Genomic DNA, 19,407 nt, shown 5'->3' on the forward strand with positions numbered 1-19,407 from the left:
AAATTGCCTAAACTCTACTATTGAAACAGAGGGGCATGCAGGTGCGTAAACCTATTAATTTATGAATTTACAAATTCGGAGAAAAGTATTTGTTAATTTCGAATTAAACAATCTATAAAGTATTATATTATGAACCGTGCCACTACTCAAAAGAGATAACTGATGTTCCGAAATAGTTCAAGTTACAATCATCGTTGAAAAGAAATCTGTTATATATATACCATATATATATAATAAGAGAGTTTGTGCACAGACTAAGATAATTCCATGGTTTGTGTAAATAGTTAAAAAATATTCTGATAGAAGATTTGTTTAATAGAGAATGAACGATATTGATCAAGATATCTTTTGAGTTCTGTTAAATCCCAAATCCATGCATACTTCTGTAGTATATAATGTCTATTTATAAAGAATTGTAGAAGGAACTTTGGATAATGGCATCGTTGAGTACCTAGCAGAGCTGGAAACAAAACGATTTCTATAATAACTCTCGTGAAGTTTCGTATCAAATACAAACTGTATGGTAAAAATAAAAGGCGACCTAAAATAGATCCTTGGCGAACGCCTGCTTTCATATCGCACAAGATAGAGAACTCAATAGCTGGCCAGATATTCTATATTATTTCAATTTGCTTATGAGCCCTTATGACATACACAACCAAATGCCATATATTTGTCACAGAACATTAAACATAGGATGCATTCTTTCCTTCAAAGCTAAATGAACAAGAAACAAAAGAGTTGGTATGAAGTCGAAAAATCATTTAGACTGGATTATGAGAAGTTCTTTTTACACAACCAATAAAATGTTCTATGTGACGTTTCGATGACTAGTACGATATGTACACTGTCACCTTCATCAGACAAATGACCAGTAAAGCGTATGCACACAAAGGTGTACAATGTGTACGTCTATACAATCGATGTCGATTTCGGCTACGCTGGAAACGTATGTACAATAGTTAACGTTGTTATAGATGTACCGAAATGACTCAATTCAGCTACGCTTTGTTAACACTTGGTCATAGATGCGCGAGAGTCTTTGAGCCCCTCGTCTCGTCTCCATACTTACCAACCCGAAGAAAATGTTTAGAAATATCATTTATACTGGTTTTGCAAAAAAAAGTTAGTTTTTCGTTCAAAACAGTTATGAATATATTTGAAACTAATCTTTACAAAACTGTTCTCATCAGTATAAGTATAAGAAATCCTTCTGAATAAGGGTATTTCCAAGGTCGAGGATATGTACTTCGGTAAAGAAACATATCACAACTAGCATGAGGCTGAACGGTATTAAATAACGACTATTATCAATAGATGCGATACCACAGAGTAATATTGATTGAAATATATTTGAAAAATTGATATCCTTTTCAACTGTTAAAAACAGACAGATGCACATATATCCCAACCCGCGGTGATGAAACTGGCATCAGGATATATAATGGCCACCAGGGACACTCACACTATGACGCAATGGGAAACGCTACACGAGACAGATAGTAATCTAGGACACATATTTACATGATAATATTATCAAATGTAGTTGGATATTGAGAAGATATTTGCAAAACAAGCTGATGACATATCAAGAAAGGTTTGAGCTTATAGTATCTATATAGTATCTAACGAGTTTTTAAAATCTATCATGTCTGTACAAAAAGTATTACGAGTTTAAATCTGTCATGTCTGTACCGTAGTGTTTTAGATTGCCGTCCACTCCGCATGTTGTCTGTCTCTGTCAATCGACAGAACAAGCTTGAACCAACAACAAATCAAAGCAATACTCACGTGCTTGGACAGCCCATAAACCGCGTGACACTCGTGTCAATCAAATGAACCTACGAGCATGCGCAATACGTTACACGTGTTGGATCGGTCGGCCGCCATTTTCAAAAGTTCAATGATACTAACATTTAAAACAGAAAATGCAGGAGAAAGGCATTACAAACCAGAGATAAGTTTGTATATCCTTATTTTTTCTCTCTTTGTTATCAAGGGAAAAATTATCTTTGCTTTCTTTTGTTTAACTTTAAATATGTTTATATGTGCTTGTAAATTTACTTGTTAGTTTTCGCACGTTTTGTGGTTAAAATTGCATTTGTGAGCTAATTCAAGATTTTGTTATTTTTTCCTTTGGCTTGACCTGTAGCAAATAGTCTCGTTGAACTTATTGGCATGACTTTGCATGAAGCCGTCGGTTTGTGACAAACATTTAACTATACAACAAATGTGTATTGATCAGTGTCTAACATTTTATGTCAGTAGTGTTTTCCAGGTGGAGTCAGCAGATTGAGCAATGAAGAGCTATGTTCACTTAATGTTACTTGAAGCGAATCTTGTTGGATTAGATCAATCTCTCCCTAATAAAAACACTAAGTGGAAGCCCACATGTAAGTGTGTTAATGCACACAGAAGCACGGAAATAGAAAACGCTGTTTCATGAAATATACTGAAATCAAATCAGACCACCTTCTGACGGCAGACCGAATTCGACATCTCTTAGTTGCAACTTGAGTGTGTCGACCTACATACAAAAATGGCGTAAGAGTATAAGAAATCTCCATCTTTGAGAAGCGTAAACTATATGAACATCGAGAGGGGATTCCTTGGATTTCGAAGATGGAGTCCCCCGTGGTAATGACTACTAGTTCTCTACAAAGTTGCAGTCGCATGTGCTCTGTGGTAGAGCTCTATCCTGCTAACGTTGTCACCAGCGTTCCCACACTATTATCAAGCTGTCTTCGTCCATTCTTTTCAAGTGTGTTTTCAAACAGTTGGTGCAGTGTTTACCTGTTGTCACTGCTGGGTATTGATATTTATGAATACAGTAATTTCTAACAGAAGAATAAAGGTACATTATGTCACAAAATAAATAGTTTATTTAGTGATTCTCTGCAGAAATGTTTACTTTAAATTGATCATATAAATATTGTGATTTTTTTTTATCGAACAAATGTTGTTCAGTATTAGAAATCAAATTAAAAGGAACAAGCAAAAACTACAGTAATCGAACTTAGAACCTACCCACTGCCATCCCCACAATATATACTTGTGCTGCTACCCAAGAAGTATTCAGTGCCCAATGCGCAACATGAAACTGACTGTTGAATACATTGACGACTGAAGGAACTGTCAACCAAACAATCCTTTATGTTGCATTATCTTCTATATAAAAGGGAGAATACAGACAAAAATGAAGGAGAAAAAATGAAAGAAAACATAACCTACACCAGAGACATATAAACCCATAGCAAAAACATGAAATCGATATCATCCGAATAGACTACCCGATACGGGCGCGCTTCGGTATTTCGGTATGGAAAGAGTCAGTTTCTTAATTATCTCTAGTATATACGTCTCTGCATACACGTACTTATTTAGAGATAACGACGTATTTAAGTTTTTCACCTGTCAATATTAGCATTACCGTGCGGTTTGTAACTGATAAAAACGATCCAAATTAAAACTGTATCTTGTCTGACTTATAAACAGTTTTTAGGAAATTGGTTTATATTAGTGGCGTTATAGTGTTTCCTCTGAAACCCCACACACAACATCTTGAGTATATGTTACAGTCCCAACTGAAATTTTTATATGAAAAACAAATTGTGTCAGTATATTTTGAGTATGAAGGTTGTTGGAGCCGATAAGATTAATACATATCGTAGTAATACTCTGTACGATTTTCTGTCGGTCTTTTCGATCGCCTGTTGTCGGTTGATGTCGGTAGGCGGGAGCTTTCGCACGGTCGCTTACATCGCAGAAAATCTACATCCGGTTTTCAACACGTGTTGTTTGTGAAATGACATGTTGTGGTAAATTATAGAAATGGGGATGGAGACTCAGCAAACACATAGACCAGGACAGTGGAAACAACAAAATAAAACCCACAAACACGGAAAACATAGGAGTAAAGGCCAATTAGAAAGGGAATCCCAAGGTATGTGTACCGTTCGTTTCAGCTATACTGTATCAAGACATAAGCTGAACCTTTTCATTCGCAAGGTTGTGTTGATCATCTTGAAAGACAGTTCAGATGAACGTCCATTTAATAAAGTGCATGAAAAAAATAACTGTAAGCTGTATAACTCACAAAATGCTGTCAACATTGAGCAGTTGATAGAGGACATTAACTATGAAGATAAAATGAAGATGAAAACATCATCGTTATTCATGTTTGTCAAGCATACCTTTTCATATCAACTTGACTTCGACATTTAAAAACTTGCAGTACTAATAAGCAATAACTCAACAACAATTTATTTATAGGCAGAGTAAATGTAAAGACATTGTCAAAAAGAAATAAACAACAAGCAAGAAAGAATGACAGAAGACATCAGGTGAGTACAAGTGTACTATTTATACTGGTCAGTATAAACATTAAATTGTACTGCCCCTTTATTTGTGACATGAAAAAGGTATTTAATTAACACACAAAGAGCAGTTTTTACATCTGATAAAAAAGGACCAAAATGACATGATTACAGGGCAAATTGAGATAATCACATAGCCCATTACTGTATTGTATCCCCATCACTTACACAAATGAACAGTGTTCATCACATGACATTTCAGTGATTGACACTGTGATAGTGTAATGCAGCTCCTGAGTCGGGTAAGCAAAAGCTGAGTTTTGTAAACACACAGGCAAAGCGTAAACAAATAGGTAACACATTCAAGATCAGAGGCATATATATATATATGGGAATAAGTTGTCTGGCCCGAAGGGCCAAGTGAGCTTATCCCATGGTGCAGCGGCCGTCGTCCGGCGTCCGGCAACTTTTTCCTTTAAAATGCTACTTGTCCTGAATGGCTCAGAGGATTTTGACCAAATTTGTTCGGGAGCATCATTGGCCAAAGGGTTCTCAGTTTTGTATAAACGGAGGGTATAACCCCCCTGGGGGCAGAGGGGCGGGGCCAAATAGGGAAAAATAGGTAAATCTTTAAAAATCTTCTTCTTCTCAACCAATAGAAGGATTTTGACCAAATTTGTCCTAGAGCATCTTTGGACAAAGGAGACTCAAGTTTGTATAAACGGAGGGTGTGGCCTCTCTGGGGGCGGAGGGGCGGGGCCCAATAGGGGAAATAGAGGATTTTTTTTCTCCTGCTATACAAGTGAAGGGATTTTAACCAAATGCAGTCTGAAGCATGATTAGGGACAAAAGAATCAATTTTGTATAAACTGAGGTGTGTGGGCCTCCTTCTAAGGGCAGATGGGTGGGGCCCATTAGGGGAAATAGAGGAAAACATCAAATATCCTTCTCCTTTTGTACCGATGAAGGGATTTTGACCAAATTTGGTCTGGAGCATCATTGGCCAAAGGGTTCTCAGTTTTGTATGAACGGAGGGTATGGTCCCCCTGGGGGCAGAGGGACGGGGCCAAATAGGGGAAAATAGGTAAATCTTTAAAAATCTTCTCCTCAACCAATTGAAGGATTTTGACCAAATTTGTCCTAGAGCATCTTTGGACAAAGGAGACTCAAGTTTGTATAAACGGAGGGTGTGGGCCTTCTGGCGGCATAGGAGCGGGGCCCAATAGGGGAAATAGAGGATTTTTTTTCTCCTACTATACAAGTGAAGGGATTTAAACCAAATGCAGTCTGAAGCATGCTTAGGGAGAAAAGAATCAATTTTGTTTAAACTGAGGTGTGTGGATTCCCCTTCTTTGGGGCAGATTAGTGGGGCCCATTAGGGGAAATAGAGGAAAACATTAAAGATCCTTCTCCTTCTGTACCGTTGAAGGGATTTTAACCTAACCAAACTTGTTTTAGAGAATCTTTGGGCAAAGGGAATTGAATATTTATAAATGGAAGATGCAACTTTGTTACTTGTACTCCTTTGATAAACCTGAATGGTACTCAGCAGGTTTTAAATTGAATAATAAAATACCAGGTGAGCTATTAAGGCCCTTGGGCCTCTTGTTTAGATTTACAGTACAGTGCTTTTCTGTTTAGAATTTTTGTAATTAATGATACGAAAATGTAAAGTTACTTTCACAATTACCATTGATTGGTGTGGAACTAAATCCAAAATACTCTTCATTTCTGTCCAAGGCCCAGCAATTACGAAAGCAAAAGAGAGATGAGGTGTTGGAGAAGAAAAGGAACAGGGGATGTCAAGGATCACCCCCACATTTTGTGGTAAGGTTGTTATTGTTTTGCATCAGTATAAGAATAGAGGATATTGAATGGTTTCATGAGTATTTTAGATTTCTTTACATTTTCACATACCAGTAGTTCCAAATAACATTAAAAAATGATGAACTGATGATATATACAATGCAGTGGCGGATCCAGAGACCTATCTGGGGGGGTTTCCAAATTTCCTGGGGGGGTTTCCATGTGGGGAAAATTTGAGGAAAATGGTGAAAATACATGATTTTTAAAGAAAATTCTAAGGGTGGGGGGGTTTCCTGAAGCCCAAAAAACCCCTCTACCCCCTGGTATTAAAATGACAGCCTTGAGCCTTGCATAGGAATGCAAGATATGATACTTAGGAAAGAACAAGTGTTCCAGAAGTATATAAATTTATACTATCAAGCTCAATGCCAAAATGTATTTACCCAAAAATAATACCTCAGTGTGTATTGTGGTAAATTCAATTATTTTAAATTTCATTGGGTGTCCTAGAGTCTGGGAAGGAAAGGTTTCTTTTATTCAAACCCAGGTCAGGTCTGCTGCATTTTTCTTTGCCTTATTACAGATGAATGTCAGTTGTTTATGTTCTTTTAATATTTTTTTGCACTAGATCATTTGATTTCTTTTCATGTATCTTTATTTAAATCTTAAAGGTGATATTGCCTCTTCATAAAAATGTCACCTGTGATGCAGTTTTGGAATTGTTAAAGAAATGTGATGAAACAGCAGTGATTTCTCACAATGAGCAAGGTGTCTCTCATATCAGGTAAATATAGAACACAGTGATTTCTCACAATGAGCAAGGCGTCTGTCATATCAGGTAAATATAGAACACAGTGATAGGCCGGTTGTAGGAACTCTTTAGGCTAGAATCGTGTAGAGGGACATAAGATGGACCTTTATGCTTTAATAAACATGTTGGTCATGTTTGGGAATAATTTTTTTAATCAAATTATTTAAGTAGTAGTTATTCTTAAGAGATGCTGTAAGTGTCATTAACAAAACAGTAAGTTTTTGTGTTCTTAGGTGCATCGGGAAGCAAAAATAACACATTCCAACTAACTTGGCTACTTATAAGTCTTGTAAGCCACATCAAATTAAATAAATACTATATAGTTTCTTAATCAAAGTTTCAATTTTATTTGAACAAACTTTTCATCATTAAAATAAGAGAAGCAGAACAGACAACATGTTTACCGGTATTTAAGATCTTGTAATTTAATTCTCAGTATACCAAGATTTAAACAACGGTTGTCATTCTTCATACCGGAGTATGGCAATCTCCATGCTGTCCTGGATGCAGCCAAAATTGCAGATTCCTTGTTGTGTCTCATGTCCCCAGAGGGCGCTGTTGACAGTGTGGGGGAGCATTGTATCTCATGTTTATATGCACAGGGGCTTCCTGCAGTAACATTTGCTGTACAGGTATGTATATGTCTAGCATTGAATAGAGTGTGTGTGTGTTTATATTAGCAAATTCTTGAAGTTAAATAAATAAGTTGTTATTTTGTTTTCTTCATGAAAAAATCACTATATTTTGATCAAGGTTTTAAATCATATACTATATTTTGATCAAGGTTTTAAATCATATACTATATTTTGGTCAAGGTTTTAAATCATATACTATATTTTGATCAAGGTTTGATGGTATATTATCTGGATTGACTTGCCACAAACACCAGAACCTTGTACAAAAGTGTTATTACCTGTCTTTTTTTAAACCATTACACTGTCCTGTAATAGCAATGTGCTTTTGAAAGCTCAACAGATCAAATAAATTTGACAGTATGTTTATTAATTGGCATTTACTACAATTTACCTCTATCTCTGAGTCAGATAAATCTATTTCTAGCTATTCTGAACTATCCATTTCAGGGTCTGAAGACATTAAATATGAAAAAACAAAATGAAGCAAAGAAAATCATTCAGAGACATATAGACAAAAGGTATGGTATGACAGCATTCTGGATTGAGTGATTACAATTACACCTTTTGCCTAATTCCTTTTGAATTAGTATACAATATCAATAAAATCTTTGTGAAATGAAAAATTGCAATTAATGTTTCAATAGTTGTTCAGGTAAACAGCAACAGCAGTATTGTATTTTGTTAATTTAATGACTTGTCACATGATTATTGTATCAGAAAAGTGTTCAAATGAATGACTTTTGAAATGTATCACTTGATAAATACCAAATGCTGGTTGAAGAATTAATGTGTACCTTATGGCTGTAGTGCCCGTGTACTACAACAGTTACCTCCCCTTGCAGTCATGCTTAGCACTATCAGTTATGCTACCTTTTTGGCCACAAGAGGTGCTTTATATCAATCAGCAACAATGTGTCTGCTGTTAGTGTTGAATGCCTGACAGTGCTAAAAATGCATTAATGTCTTGGTCCTCAAGCCCATTGCTGTATTGGAACCAATAAACTACACTGCATTTTAAGTATAAGAAATTGCATCTAAAAATCAGTGCAAAAAACATACTTGTTTTTATGCACACAGATTCCAGTAAATTATCAAATTTGTGCACTTGTAGTAGATTAATTTATAAATGAATTGGCATACCAAGATTATTTGTAGTAGAAAACAATATAAAGAAAATCCAAATAGAAAAGTAATTAATCAGTGCGTAAAGAGCTAAAAATCTAAGAGTTTTAGTACATGTACAGTACACAGTAAAAACATTATCGCTGACCCCTGTTATATTGTAGTCTGTACAGTGCTGTCTTTGAGTGACATTTTCCTGTCATTTGGCTTAGGATCTAATGTATTCTTGAACATCACCATACTGATCTCAACAGAAGGCAATCAGTGATCTAGCTTAAAATGTGTTTCCTTTTTTGTGATTTTTTTAATTGTTGCATGTTATTTTATGAACTAGTTACTCAATAACTTTGTGCCATTGATGGGAATATTATTTTGATTTTGTCAGGTTTCCTGCAGAGAAATTCCATGCTATAGACTCGCCCCAGGATGCTCTACTTATACTGCGGCGGATCACCAGCCACAAGCTGCCCCCAGTTTTCTTTAGAGACAATAGGCCACATCTCTTGGCTGAAAACGTTGAGTTTGAAATTGAGAATGAAGAGGTAAAGAATTTATACGATTTAAGTTGACCCAGAATTAGTTCCAGTAAATGCAGTCCCATCAGACTTGGATAATGTTGGAATAAATATCAGTTTATCTGTAAATGATATATATGTTCTCCATACTGAAAACTCTTGCTCAGTGAAATATTGGTATTTACGCTGAAAAGTAATCATAGTGTAAATATTATGTATAGTAAGGTGTTATCTTATATTTGCCATCATGATGTATTCACTCATTTCGCCGAGAAGGAAAATGTAATTGTGTTGACCAACTTACCAGTAACATCTCTTTGTGTACAGCAAATAGATATGGTTGTACAGTCTCTCATCTGTCCGTTGTCTCACCCTAGCGTTGAGACGGGGAGATGCCCCTATTCATAACAATGGTATGACATTGCTTCAACAATACACTGACGTCATGTCAACCCTGAATTTAGCATGTAACGTGATCATTACATTGTGTATATGATACACATTAGGAGAACAGGATAGGAGAAAAAGAATCATTCACCCCCTTTGTGAGTAAGATAGGGGAATCTCAACCCTCGGGGGGGGATTCCCCTATCTTATCCACAAGGGGGTGAGAGATTCTATTAATCACTCTTATGTCTTATGTCTTATCAACTGCTTACTAGGTATTGTTTTTGTTTTTAGAGTGAGGTTGGGACACTGAAGTTGTCGGGGTACCTGCGAGGGCGATCACTGTCTGCTAACGGGCTCATCCACTTGCCAGGATGGGGTGACTTTCAGATGTTACAAATTGATGCACCTAATGACCCCCATCCCTTCAATCAGAAACTTGTCCAAGATTCACGGAAACAAAATGGTCTGGTAGGTCTCCTAAAATTTATGTTATTAGTAGAAATTTAGCTTGAACAGAAAGTTAAAAAATGTAACCACAAGAAGAAATTTAGTTTGAAATAGAAAATGACACCAGTCCACCAATTATGCTACTTATAGTTGCTATTATAAGCTTCTGAATTAAAGGTAAAAACAAATCAATGGGTTAAATAGAGAGAGAAAATTTTTGCTTTTATGCATCAAGGCAGATGAATATGTTCATGATGTTCAAAAAGTACAGTTGAAGACCATCCTCAGGTGATAATTTCATTTATAAAAAAAAAGCAAATTATAAATATTTTTTCAGAATATCTGAACAATATTTAAATTAAATATTTTAGCAATATGGTTTCCAGACCTGATCTTTCGTGTATGTGTATCTTAAGTAGTTCTCTTGTTTCTCTTTAACAGGATGTGGATATGGACGGAGAAAAGGAAGAGGTGAGGATGTTGGAGAAGGCTGATCCCAAACACCAGGAGTCCCTACAGAGTGAGGTAATACCGGACCCGTTAGAAGGGGAACAGACCTGGCCTACAGAGGCAGAGATGGCTGAGGGTAAGTAAACAAGAACTGTTACTGAAACTTACTTTTCTTCGAGTTCAGTGGTTCACGTTATTAACTAAGTTTCATTTGTGTCTACTTTTAATGTGCTTACTGAGTTGGTGTTCTGTAAAACATAATTTTATTGGTGTAACTTTTAAAGAATCTGGCTCTAAGATCACCAATTTAAGAAACCATAAAACGTTACAAGAATGTACTTGATTATTCTCCAATTTGAGGAAATCCCAGCTTAAAACCAAACTAAGACTAAAAGGGTATGCAAAATTACTTTCCTTAAAAAAAGAACTCTGTGGAAACAAAATATACTCTTTCTGTTTTACACTAAACCCTCCCCCAATATACTTTGATTGATTGCCCTATTTCTGCGTTTTTTCTTTCAATTGTTGTGTTAATCACATAAATATGTTACAGCTGAACAACAATCCAAAAGGAAGACAATAAAGAAAGTACCAAAAGGTACATCAGAATACCAGTCGGCCTGGATACTGGATGATGATGATGATGATGATGAAGATGTGGTTAATACTAAGGTATCTTTTAGAAAAGTTTCATCCTTATACCATTGCTGTTAAAAAAAACCAAAAACAAAAACAGAACTGCTCCATTTATTCTTCTTGAATTGAAATAATGCAAGTCCTAAAATGTGGGAAAGTTCAAATCATAGAATCATTCAACTGATTCTTTTGTATTTTCGTCGTCAGGGATCTTCTATGTATCTGGACACTGATAATCAAAGTTTTTGTTTTTACTCGAGTTCAAAACTGGGAGTTTAATACTGATAATTGATGTTACACTACAACAGTGACATGTTGGGGCTTATCTTTATACTATTGCTGTTAAAAAACCCAACAGAATTGCTCCATTTATGTAACTTGAAGTGTGGGAAAGGTCAAATGATAAAATCATTCAACTGATGCAAGTGACATGAGTATAATTAGATTCATATTTGAATATCTATTTCTTGTGTGAAAGGGAGCTTCAAAGGAACATCAAATGGATGATGAAGACGATGATGAAGATGAGGATGAAGATGATGTGGACATGGAAGCAGAGGAGGAAGAAGACTCGGACGGGGATGAAGAAGCATCTGGTGATGAGGAATTTGAAACCGTAAGTCCTGACGGTAAACTGTTATCTGTAACTTACATCGACTCTCATACATTATTCCAGAATTGACTAGATTAGAGGGCAGTTCAATTCCACCCACAAGTGTCAGTTTATGGTAGAACCCCACTGGGTTTTTTTTATGTCCGAATATGCAATGCATTATGTTAAGGCAATTAGTATAGTAATGTTGGTACATTTGTATGTCTTTTCATCTGTCTGTCTGAAATGGAATTTTTTCACTGACGAAGAACATTTCTTGACACTTTATACACCATTGGCTTGTGTGTTTCACACCACTGGTTTTGTGTTCCTTTAAGAATAAAAAAAATAAATATTTCCAATTTACAGTTAACTGTGACAGAGAACAATGATGCTGAAAGATATGATGAAAATATGGACATGGATGAAGAAAAAGCCATGTAAGTATTGCATAACAGTCCTTTTACATTTTCGTTGTCAGGGATTGCCTATGTTTCTGGACACTGATAATCAAACTTTTTGTTTTTACTTGAATTCAAAATTGGAATTGTTGACTCACTTTTAATAGTGATAGTTGATGTTATACTACAACAGTGACATGTTGGGGCTGTGGGGCTTTATGCACTTGGCCGAGTGACTGTATAATGGGATAGTACCACCACAGTTCAATTGTTGCCTTTTTTGACCTCCATAAGTGTCAGAGGGCAAAAGAATTATCAGAACAGCAATTATCAAAAACAGCACAAGGTACATAATGTGACAGGTGCATAGGTGTAAATTAAAATATGGATTTAAGCTACAGAGGGCAAAAGAATTAACGTAACAGCAATTATCAAAAACAGCACAAGGTACATAATGTGACAGGTGCATAGGTGTAAATATGGATTTAAGCTACAGAGGGCAAAACTTTGATGGGGTAAACATTTCCTGTTGTGCAATATATTATTTAGACATTTACATTTCCAAATAGAGATTGTGAAAATATTTTGTATGCCTGCTTTTGGATAGTATTTGATAATAAGTTCAAGTAGGAATAAGCTGTTTTAATCTGGGAGAAATACTGTATACAAGTACTGCAAAATTTTGGTAGCAGTTTAACTTTCGCCTTTCTCAACCTCTATAATATGGGTGAATTTATCCTTACAGTGCATATTAGACCACCATATACATTTTACGTTTATGAAAGACAAAATTAACAATTGGCTAGTATGGATTTTTCCAGTTAAAGGGGATTGTTTCACTGGGTGAACGTTTCATGATATACAGTATGGTTCACAATATTGCCTGGGTTAACTAGTTGATTGAAATCCAGGTTTGAGAAGATGAAGGAGGAGAAGCTACATGTGATGTTCCCAGACGAGGTTGACACACCAATGGAAAAGGTTGCTAGGCAGAGGTTTGCCAGGTAAATAAATAACAAGCCAATCTAACACATTCGTTAATACCCAGACGAGGTGGACACACCAATGGAAAAGGTTGCTAGGCAAAGGTTCGCCAGGTAAATAAATAACAACCCAATCTAACACATTCGTTAATACCCAGACGAGGTTGACACACCAATGAAAAAGATTGCTAGGCAGAGGTTTGCCAGGAAAGTAAATAACAACCCAATCTAACACATTCGTTAATACCCAGACGAGGTTGACACACCAAAGGAAAAGGTTGCTAGGCAGAGCTCTTTGCCAGGTAAATAAATAACAACCGAATCTAACACATTTGTAAATACCCTGATGAGCTGTGAGGTCTAGCATATTGTATGTGTAAATGAGATCCATTAAACAACTGTATGCAAGATGTGAATTGGATACTAGCCTTGGTGGAGTTCTCTATTTACATCGACTCAACACTTAATTGAGTCGCTTTATATCTGTGTTTCAAGTAACATGTAGCTCAAGGAAGTGTAATCGGGATATTCTATCAAGGGTTGCTGTTAAAAAAACAATCAATCTGGGTTGCTGTTAAAAAAAACAATCAATCTGGTATCTTTCTTGTAAAGATTTAGACATGGAATATTAAAAATTGAAATTAAAAAGAAAGAAGGGGAAGGTTAATTTGCTTGAAAATGTCTGGGCAGGCTTCTTGTCTAAAGCTGTTGTTTTGATGTAATATGACATTTGAGCGAAATAGTGATATAACGTCAGCTAAATTTTGTCTTGCATTTAAACATACCTCCAAAACATTCCCAACGTGAAGGATGTTTGAAAAAGCAATGTCATGTTGAATGTGCTACAGTTGCTATCCACTCTTTACCATCCAGGTACCGTGGCTTGCAGAGCTTCAGGACGACCTTGTGGGACCCCAAAGAAAACCTTCCCTTGGATTATGCAAGGATATTTCAGTTTGGAAACTTCAAGAAGACGAAGAAGAGAGTCCTAATAGAGGAAAATGATGGAGGTGCAATGGTGGGCAATTTATGACACTAATTCTCAAATATTTAAAGAATAGCAACAGTTTTTGCAAAAAATATGTATAAAATGCACTTGAACTAAAATTCAAATACTGTACTTATTAAAGTTACATATTTGTTTCAGACTGGTTGGTACATCACTGTGCATGTAGCTAACGTTCCCAGGGAGTTTATGGGTAAGTGAAGTTTTATTTCAAACATGGTTTCCTTCAGATATAGAAGTATATTGAAATTAATTAGGAAAGCCCCCCACCTAAACCATGGTTTAGAAATGTAATCTGGAAGTATTAAAAAAAATGTATTTGGTTAATTTTAAGAGTTTATTAAGTATTATTTCTGTTGTGTTTATCCAGTGGAGACTGTGGTTCATGAGTTAACTTCATAAATCTTACTATGAGTTCTATGCCAGGATACCTTTCCAAGAATTAGGTCACAGTGACCTATGCTTTGAGCTTTGACCTTAACTTTTGAAAAAGTTTATCTGGAGCATATCTTCTATACCATTTCACCTGTAGTAGCCAGATTTGGTTTACAAGGACATCTTGGGATGGCAGAGTGCAAGAATAAGGTCACTGTGACCTATGACTTTTGAAAAAGTTTGTAAGGGGCACATCGTCTATGCTATTTCACCTGGAAATAACCAGATTAAGTGCACAAGAACATCTTGGGTTGGCAAAGTGCAGAGTGCAAGAAGTAGGTCACTATGACCTCACTGTGACCTATGCTTTGAACAGTAGTTACATTCTGACAGAAGTGTACATTTTTGTAAATATAGAAATCATTACCAGTGGGGAACTTTTGATTGCCTTGCAACACTTAACCTTGTTGTGACAATGTTGTTGATAGGAAGCTGTGAATTGATATTGGCTCTAATGATGAATATGCCCTCATGCAAAATATGCAGAAGTTTTTTTTGTGTAGAAATTTCCTGGCATACAATAACAGTTCACGATACATATACATGTAATACTAATTCTGAACAAGCATAATCCAGTGTTTCCCTCTGTAGCTGAAAATGAAAATACATAGTCATGTAGATACATTTATGGTAAATGTGGAGCTGATTTCTTTGGAACTTTCTGTTGCAGAATCCTACAAACCTGGATCACCAGTGGTGCTGTTCGGGCTGTTGCAGCATGAACAGAAAATGTCCGTCTGCAACTTTGTGATCAAGCGTTGTGGAGAATCAAGATTTCCAATCAAGTCGAAAGAAAGACTTATATTTCATGCTGGTTTCAGAAGATTCTCTGCTTGTCCGATATTTTCACAACACACAAATGGGAATAAACACAAGGTAAACAGGACTACACTTTTTGAACTATACTGATATCACAGAAAAGGGAAGGGTGTTATCTCGTATAGTCAGTTATCTTTCGGACACCTGGTACTAAAGCAGGAGATTTCCAGGCATTGTTGACATGACATAAGTGCATTCTGTCATGAAGTCATTGTATTTTTGATGTGAGGTCATACAGTTATTTGGCTAGGGAATCCTTTCATCTCACTCTCGAGGTTAGACAAGGATATCTCACACAGGACAAAAGCAATACCCCTGTCCAGGGTATAAGAAAACCATGTCTGGTAGCGACAGTGTAGAAATATAAACCTCTTGCAATACCCTAATGAGTCAAAGCTTTTATGATTATTACTTTTTTTCGAAATTTGCCTAAAAAAGTTACATGCTGATTTAACCAGCTAAATTGTTCAAATAATGTACTTCATTTCAAATGGCTCCTGTTCTTACCTTCCAGTTTGAGAGATTTCTATACCATGATGTGGCTGCCATGGCGACCATCTATGGTCCAATCATGTTTCCTCCATCACCGGTGCTTGTGTTCAAGGAAATGGGAACAGGTAAAGAATTTATTTCTCAACTTCTTGTGTTTATAATCAGACCAAAATTATCTGTCATATTGATCTTAATGTGGAATGTTCAAAGTTAAAAAAAATCTGTTCACAATTAGTGAATACATTACAATATAGCCAGTGAAATTAAATGGTATGGTATGAAGATCCGTGTACATTATTAGATGCACATGCTCTGAATATACAAAAGCAGTAAAACTTTCTTATATTTTGTCATATCAGTACAAAGAAGTCAACCCTACTTACTTCCCTTTATAAGAAGTCGGCCCTACTTACTTCCCTTTATAAGAAGTCGGCCCTACTTACTTCCTTTTATAAGAAGTCGGCCCTACTTACTTCCCTTTATAAGAAGTCAGCCCTACTTACTTCCCTTTATACAAAGTCGGCCCTACTTACTTCCCTTTATAAGAAGTCGGCCCTACTTACTTCCCTTTATAAGAAGTCGGCCCTACTTACTTCCCTTGATACGAAGATGGCCCTACTTACTTCCTTTTATAAGAAGTCGGCCCTACTTACTTCCCTTTATAAGAAGTCGGCCCTACTTACTTCCCTTTATAAGAAGTCGGCCCTACTTACTTCCCTTTATAAGAAGTCGGCCCTACTTACTTTCCTTTATGAAAGTTTTAACAGAACGTTATTGATATTTATTTCAGGAGCACATGAATTGGTTGCCACTGGTTCTCTGTCATCGGTCAACCCCGACCGTGTGGCGGTGAAGCGTGTCGTACTGAGTGGATACCCATTCAAAATCAACAAACGTTCTGCTGTCATTAGATACATGTTCTTCAACACAGGTCAGTGAAATTATTACACCATTGTGTCAAATTACTGTTCCATGAAAGATACCTTTTTGTAACCAGTGTATTTAAAGTTGTGATCATCATTACAAGTCACAATGTTCAGATTGATTGTAGAATTGGATTCCTTGTAAACAAGACCCAGTTTATATTCAATAATTATGTAACATGTAACAGTAAAAAGGCCAAAGTGATGGCTTGTTTCTTTATTTCTGCTCAGTTTGATGAAAAAAACATATTGTTTTACATAGTTAGGCAGATCATATGATAAACAGAATCTTTAACTAGTCCCATTCCATAATGACTTTCATCAAACTCTCTGTAGCTTGTTTCTTAAAAAATTGATATGCTTTTTGATGTGATATTTTAATGGTGAATATTCTGTTCCAGAGGATATCATGTGGTTTAAGCCTGTGGAACTGCGGACGAAATGGGGAAGGAGAGGAAATATTCGTGCTACCCTTGGTATGTATAGAGTTTTAATTAAAAACGGAAGACTCATCATTGTCCTCGTTTTATACCGGGAAATTAACGCCCAGTCAAAATGTTGCCCTTCGCCATGAAATCAATTTTCACATTTCATTACTATGTTTATTTTGCTGTTTACTTATATTCGCTGTTATGATAAATTAGCCTTCATTACAGAGGGTGGGGGGAAAAGACAAAAATTTAACTGCAGCGAAAATTTCCTGGTAAACAGTACATTGTAAGCGTAGATTCAGATTGATAATTACCTGGTAAACAGTACATAGTAAGCGTAGATTCAGATTGATAATTACCTGGTAAACAGTACATTGTAAGCGTAGTTTCAGATTGATAATTACCTGGTAAACAGTACATAGTAAGCGTAGATTCAGATTGATAATTACCTGGTAAACAGTACATTGTAAGTGTAGATTCGGATTGATAATTACGTGGTAAACAGTACATTGTAAGTGTAGATTCAGATTGATAATTACGTGGTAAACAGTACATTGTAAGTGTAGATTCAGATTGATAATTACCTGGTAAACAGTGCATTGTAAGTGTAGATTCAGATTGATAATTACCTGGTACACAGTACATTGTAAGTGTAGATTCAGATTGATACACAGTTAGCTTTGATATTAATAATATTATTGAAGTCACCCTTATAATTCAGAGTGAGATTAAGGTTCCTTATTACTTTGTTTTGTAAACTGCACAGGTTTAAAAACATAGTATTTATCTGTGAATAGAAGTTTTGATGTACGAAAAATCCAGTCAAATAGGAATCAACTAACAGGAGAAGTGGGATATGACAGAAAACATTGAATTATCATGAGGTAAAAATTTACTTGGGAAATGAACAGAACATTCAAGACATCAAGGACTGTATTAAAACAGTTTCACTTTACATAAAAATGTTAACCTCGGACATTAAATTGTTATCTTTGTTCTTCACTCCAGGAACACATGGCCACATGAAGTGTGTGTTTGATGGTCAGCTGAAATCACAGGATACAATATTGATGAACTTGTACAAGCGTGTGTTCCCCAAATGGACCTACAACCCTTATGTCCGTTGTCCTCCCTCTATCTGTGATACATGTGATGATGATGAAGATGAGGAGGAGGAGAAGGAGGGAGAGGACATGCAAGCATACAAGATGTTTGACTGAGGAACACACTACAGCCAAACAAATTGTACTACCCCCTGTGTTATTGACAGGCAGATCTCAACCTGCAGGACTGATCCAGTTCAAGACTTCAATAATAAATTATTTATTCTTAACTTCACATTAATTCGGTAGACAGTGTTTTTCTTCGTTCAACAGGTATAATTGATTGAAATAATTTTCTGAAATATCTTAAAGAATTTATTATAGACATCATCAAGTTTATTTGTCACAAGAAAAGTGTTGATGTTTACCAATGTGCAGAGACTTTGAAATCTGGTCATTAATCATAAATGTGGAAAACAAACATGAGTGGAGATATATATGTCCAGTGGGGAAGTAACATCTCTGCAAGAGTGGTAAGAATTCCTTTGACAATAGTTATTCTAAACTGAAATGTGTTACAATAGTACATCTTTAATAATAATAGATGTGACTAGTTAACATTTCCAGTACAATGAGTTACAGATTTATGACTTGTTGAAATCTGTTTGTGTCCATTACAACGCAATTATTTGTTAAATGTACATCAAATGTAAATACAATTTTAACTGATGCTAGATGCTTTTGTTATTATTTACTATTGATAGCTCACCTGGCCCGAAGGGTCATGTGAGCTTAAGCCATACTGCAGCGTCCGTCGTCTGTGCATCAACTTTTCTTTTAAACAATTTCTGAAGAAGAACTGGATGACCTAGGGTCAGGTTATTCGGCCAGTAGGTACCTGGGATGGAGTGCTATAAAGTTTCCTCATTAAAATAACCTTGACCTACTTTCAAGGTCACAGGGGTCAAACATGTTAAAAACTTCAAACAACAATATCCTTAGACCCATTTGGAATAAAGTCATGATACTTGGGTAATGCTATGAAGACCAGTAGTGCGAATCTTTTTCTTAATAACAGTAATGAGGTCAAAGGTCAACTTTAAGTGCTTTTCAGTGGTCAAATGTCAACATGGGTTAAAAGCTTAACAATCTTC

The 19,407-nt window shown here is 36.0% G+C and overlaps 1 protein-coding gene across 1 annotated transcript; it reads left to right on the top strand.

The window, feature by feature from the left end:
* Positions 1 to 3,746: 3,746 nt before the first annotated feature.
* LOC110460612 (pre-rRNA-processing protein TSR1 homolog) lies at positions 3,747 to 18,983 on the top strand. Its single transcript, XM_021513618.1, has 20 exons — positions 3,747 to 3,943; positions 4,273 to 4,343; positions 6,057 to 6,143; positions 6,794 to 6,906; positions 7,370 to 7,565; positions 8,016 to 8,086; positions 9,076 to 9,232; positions 9,887 to 10,063; positions 10,484 to 10,628; positions 11,046 to 11,164; positions 11,607 to 11,744; positions 12,090 to 12,160; positions 13,033 to 13,125; positions 13,978 to 14,122; positions 14,252 to 14,303; positions 15,216 to 15,421; positions 15,879 to 15,981; positions 16,647 to 16,787; positions 17,181 to 17,255; positions 18,219 to 18,983. The coding sequence occupies exons 1-20, from the start codon at positions 3,832 to 3,834 to the stop codon at positions 18,428 to 18,430; spliced, it is 2,484 nt and encodes an 827-aa protein (XP_021369293.1). The 5' UTR covers positions 3,747 to 3,831; the 3' UTR covers positions 18,431 to 18,983.
* Positions 18,984 to 19,407: the final 424 nt, after the last annotated feature.

This window comes from Mizuhopecten yessoensis, unplaced genomic scaffold, assembly GCF_002113885.1.
Source record: "Mizuhopecten yessoensis strain PY_sf001 unplaced genomic scaffold, ASM211388v2 scaffold10441, whole genome shotgun sequence".
NCBI classification, from domain to species: Eukaryota; Metazoa; Mollusca; class Bivalvia; order Pectinida; family Pectinidae; genus Mizuhopecten; species Mizuhopecten yessoensis.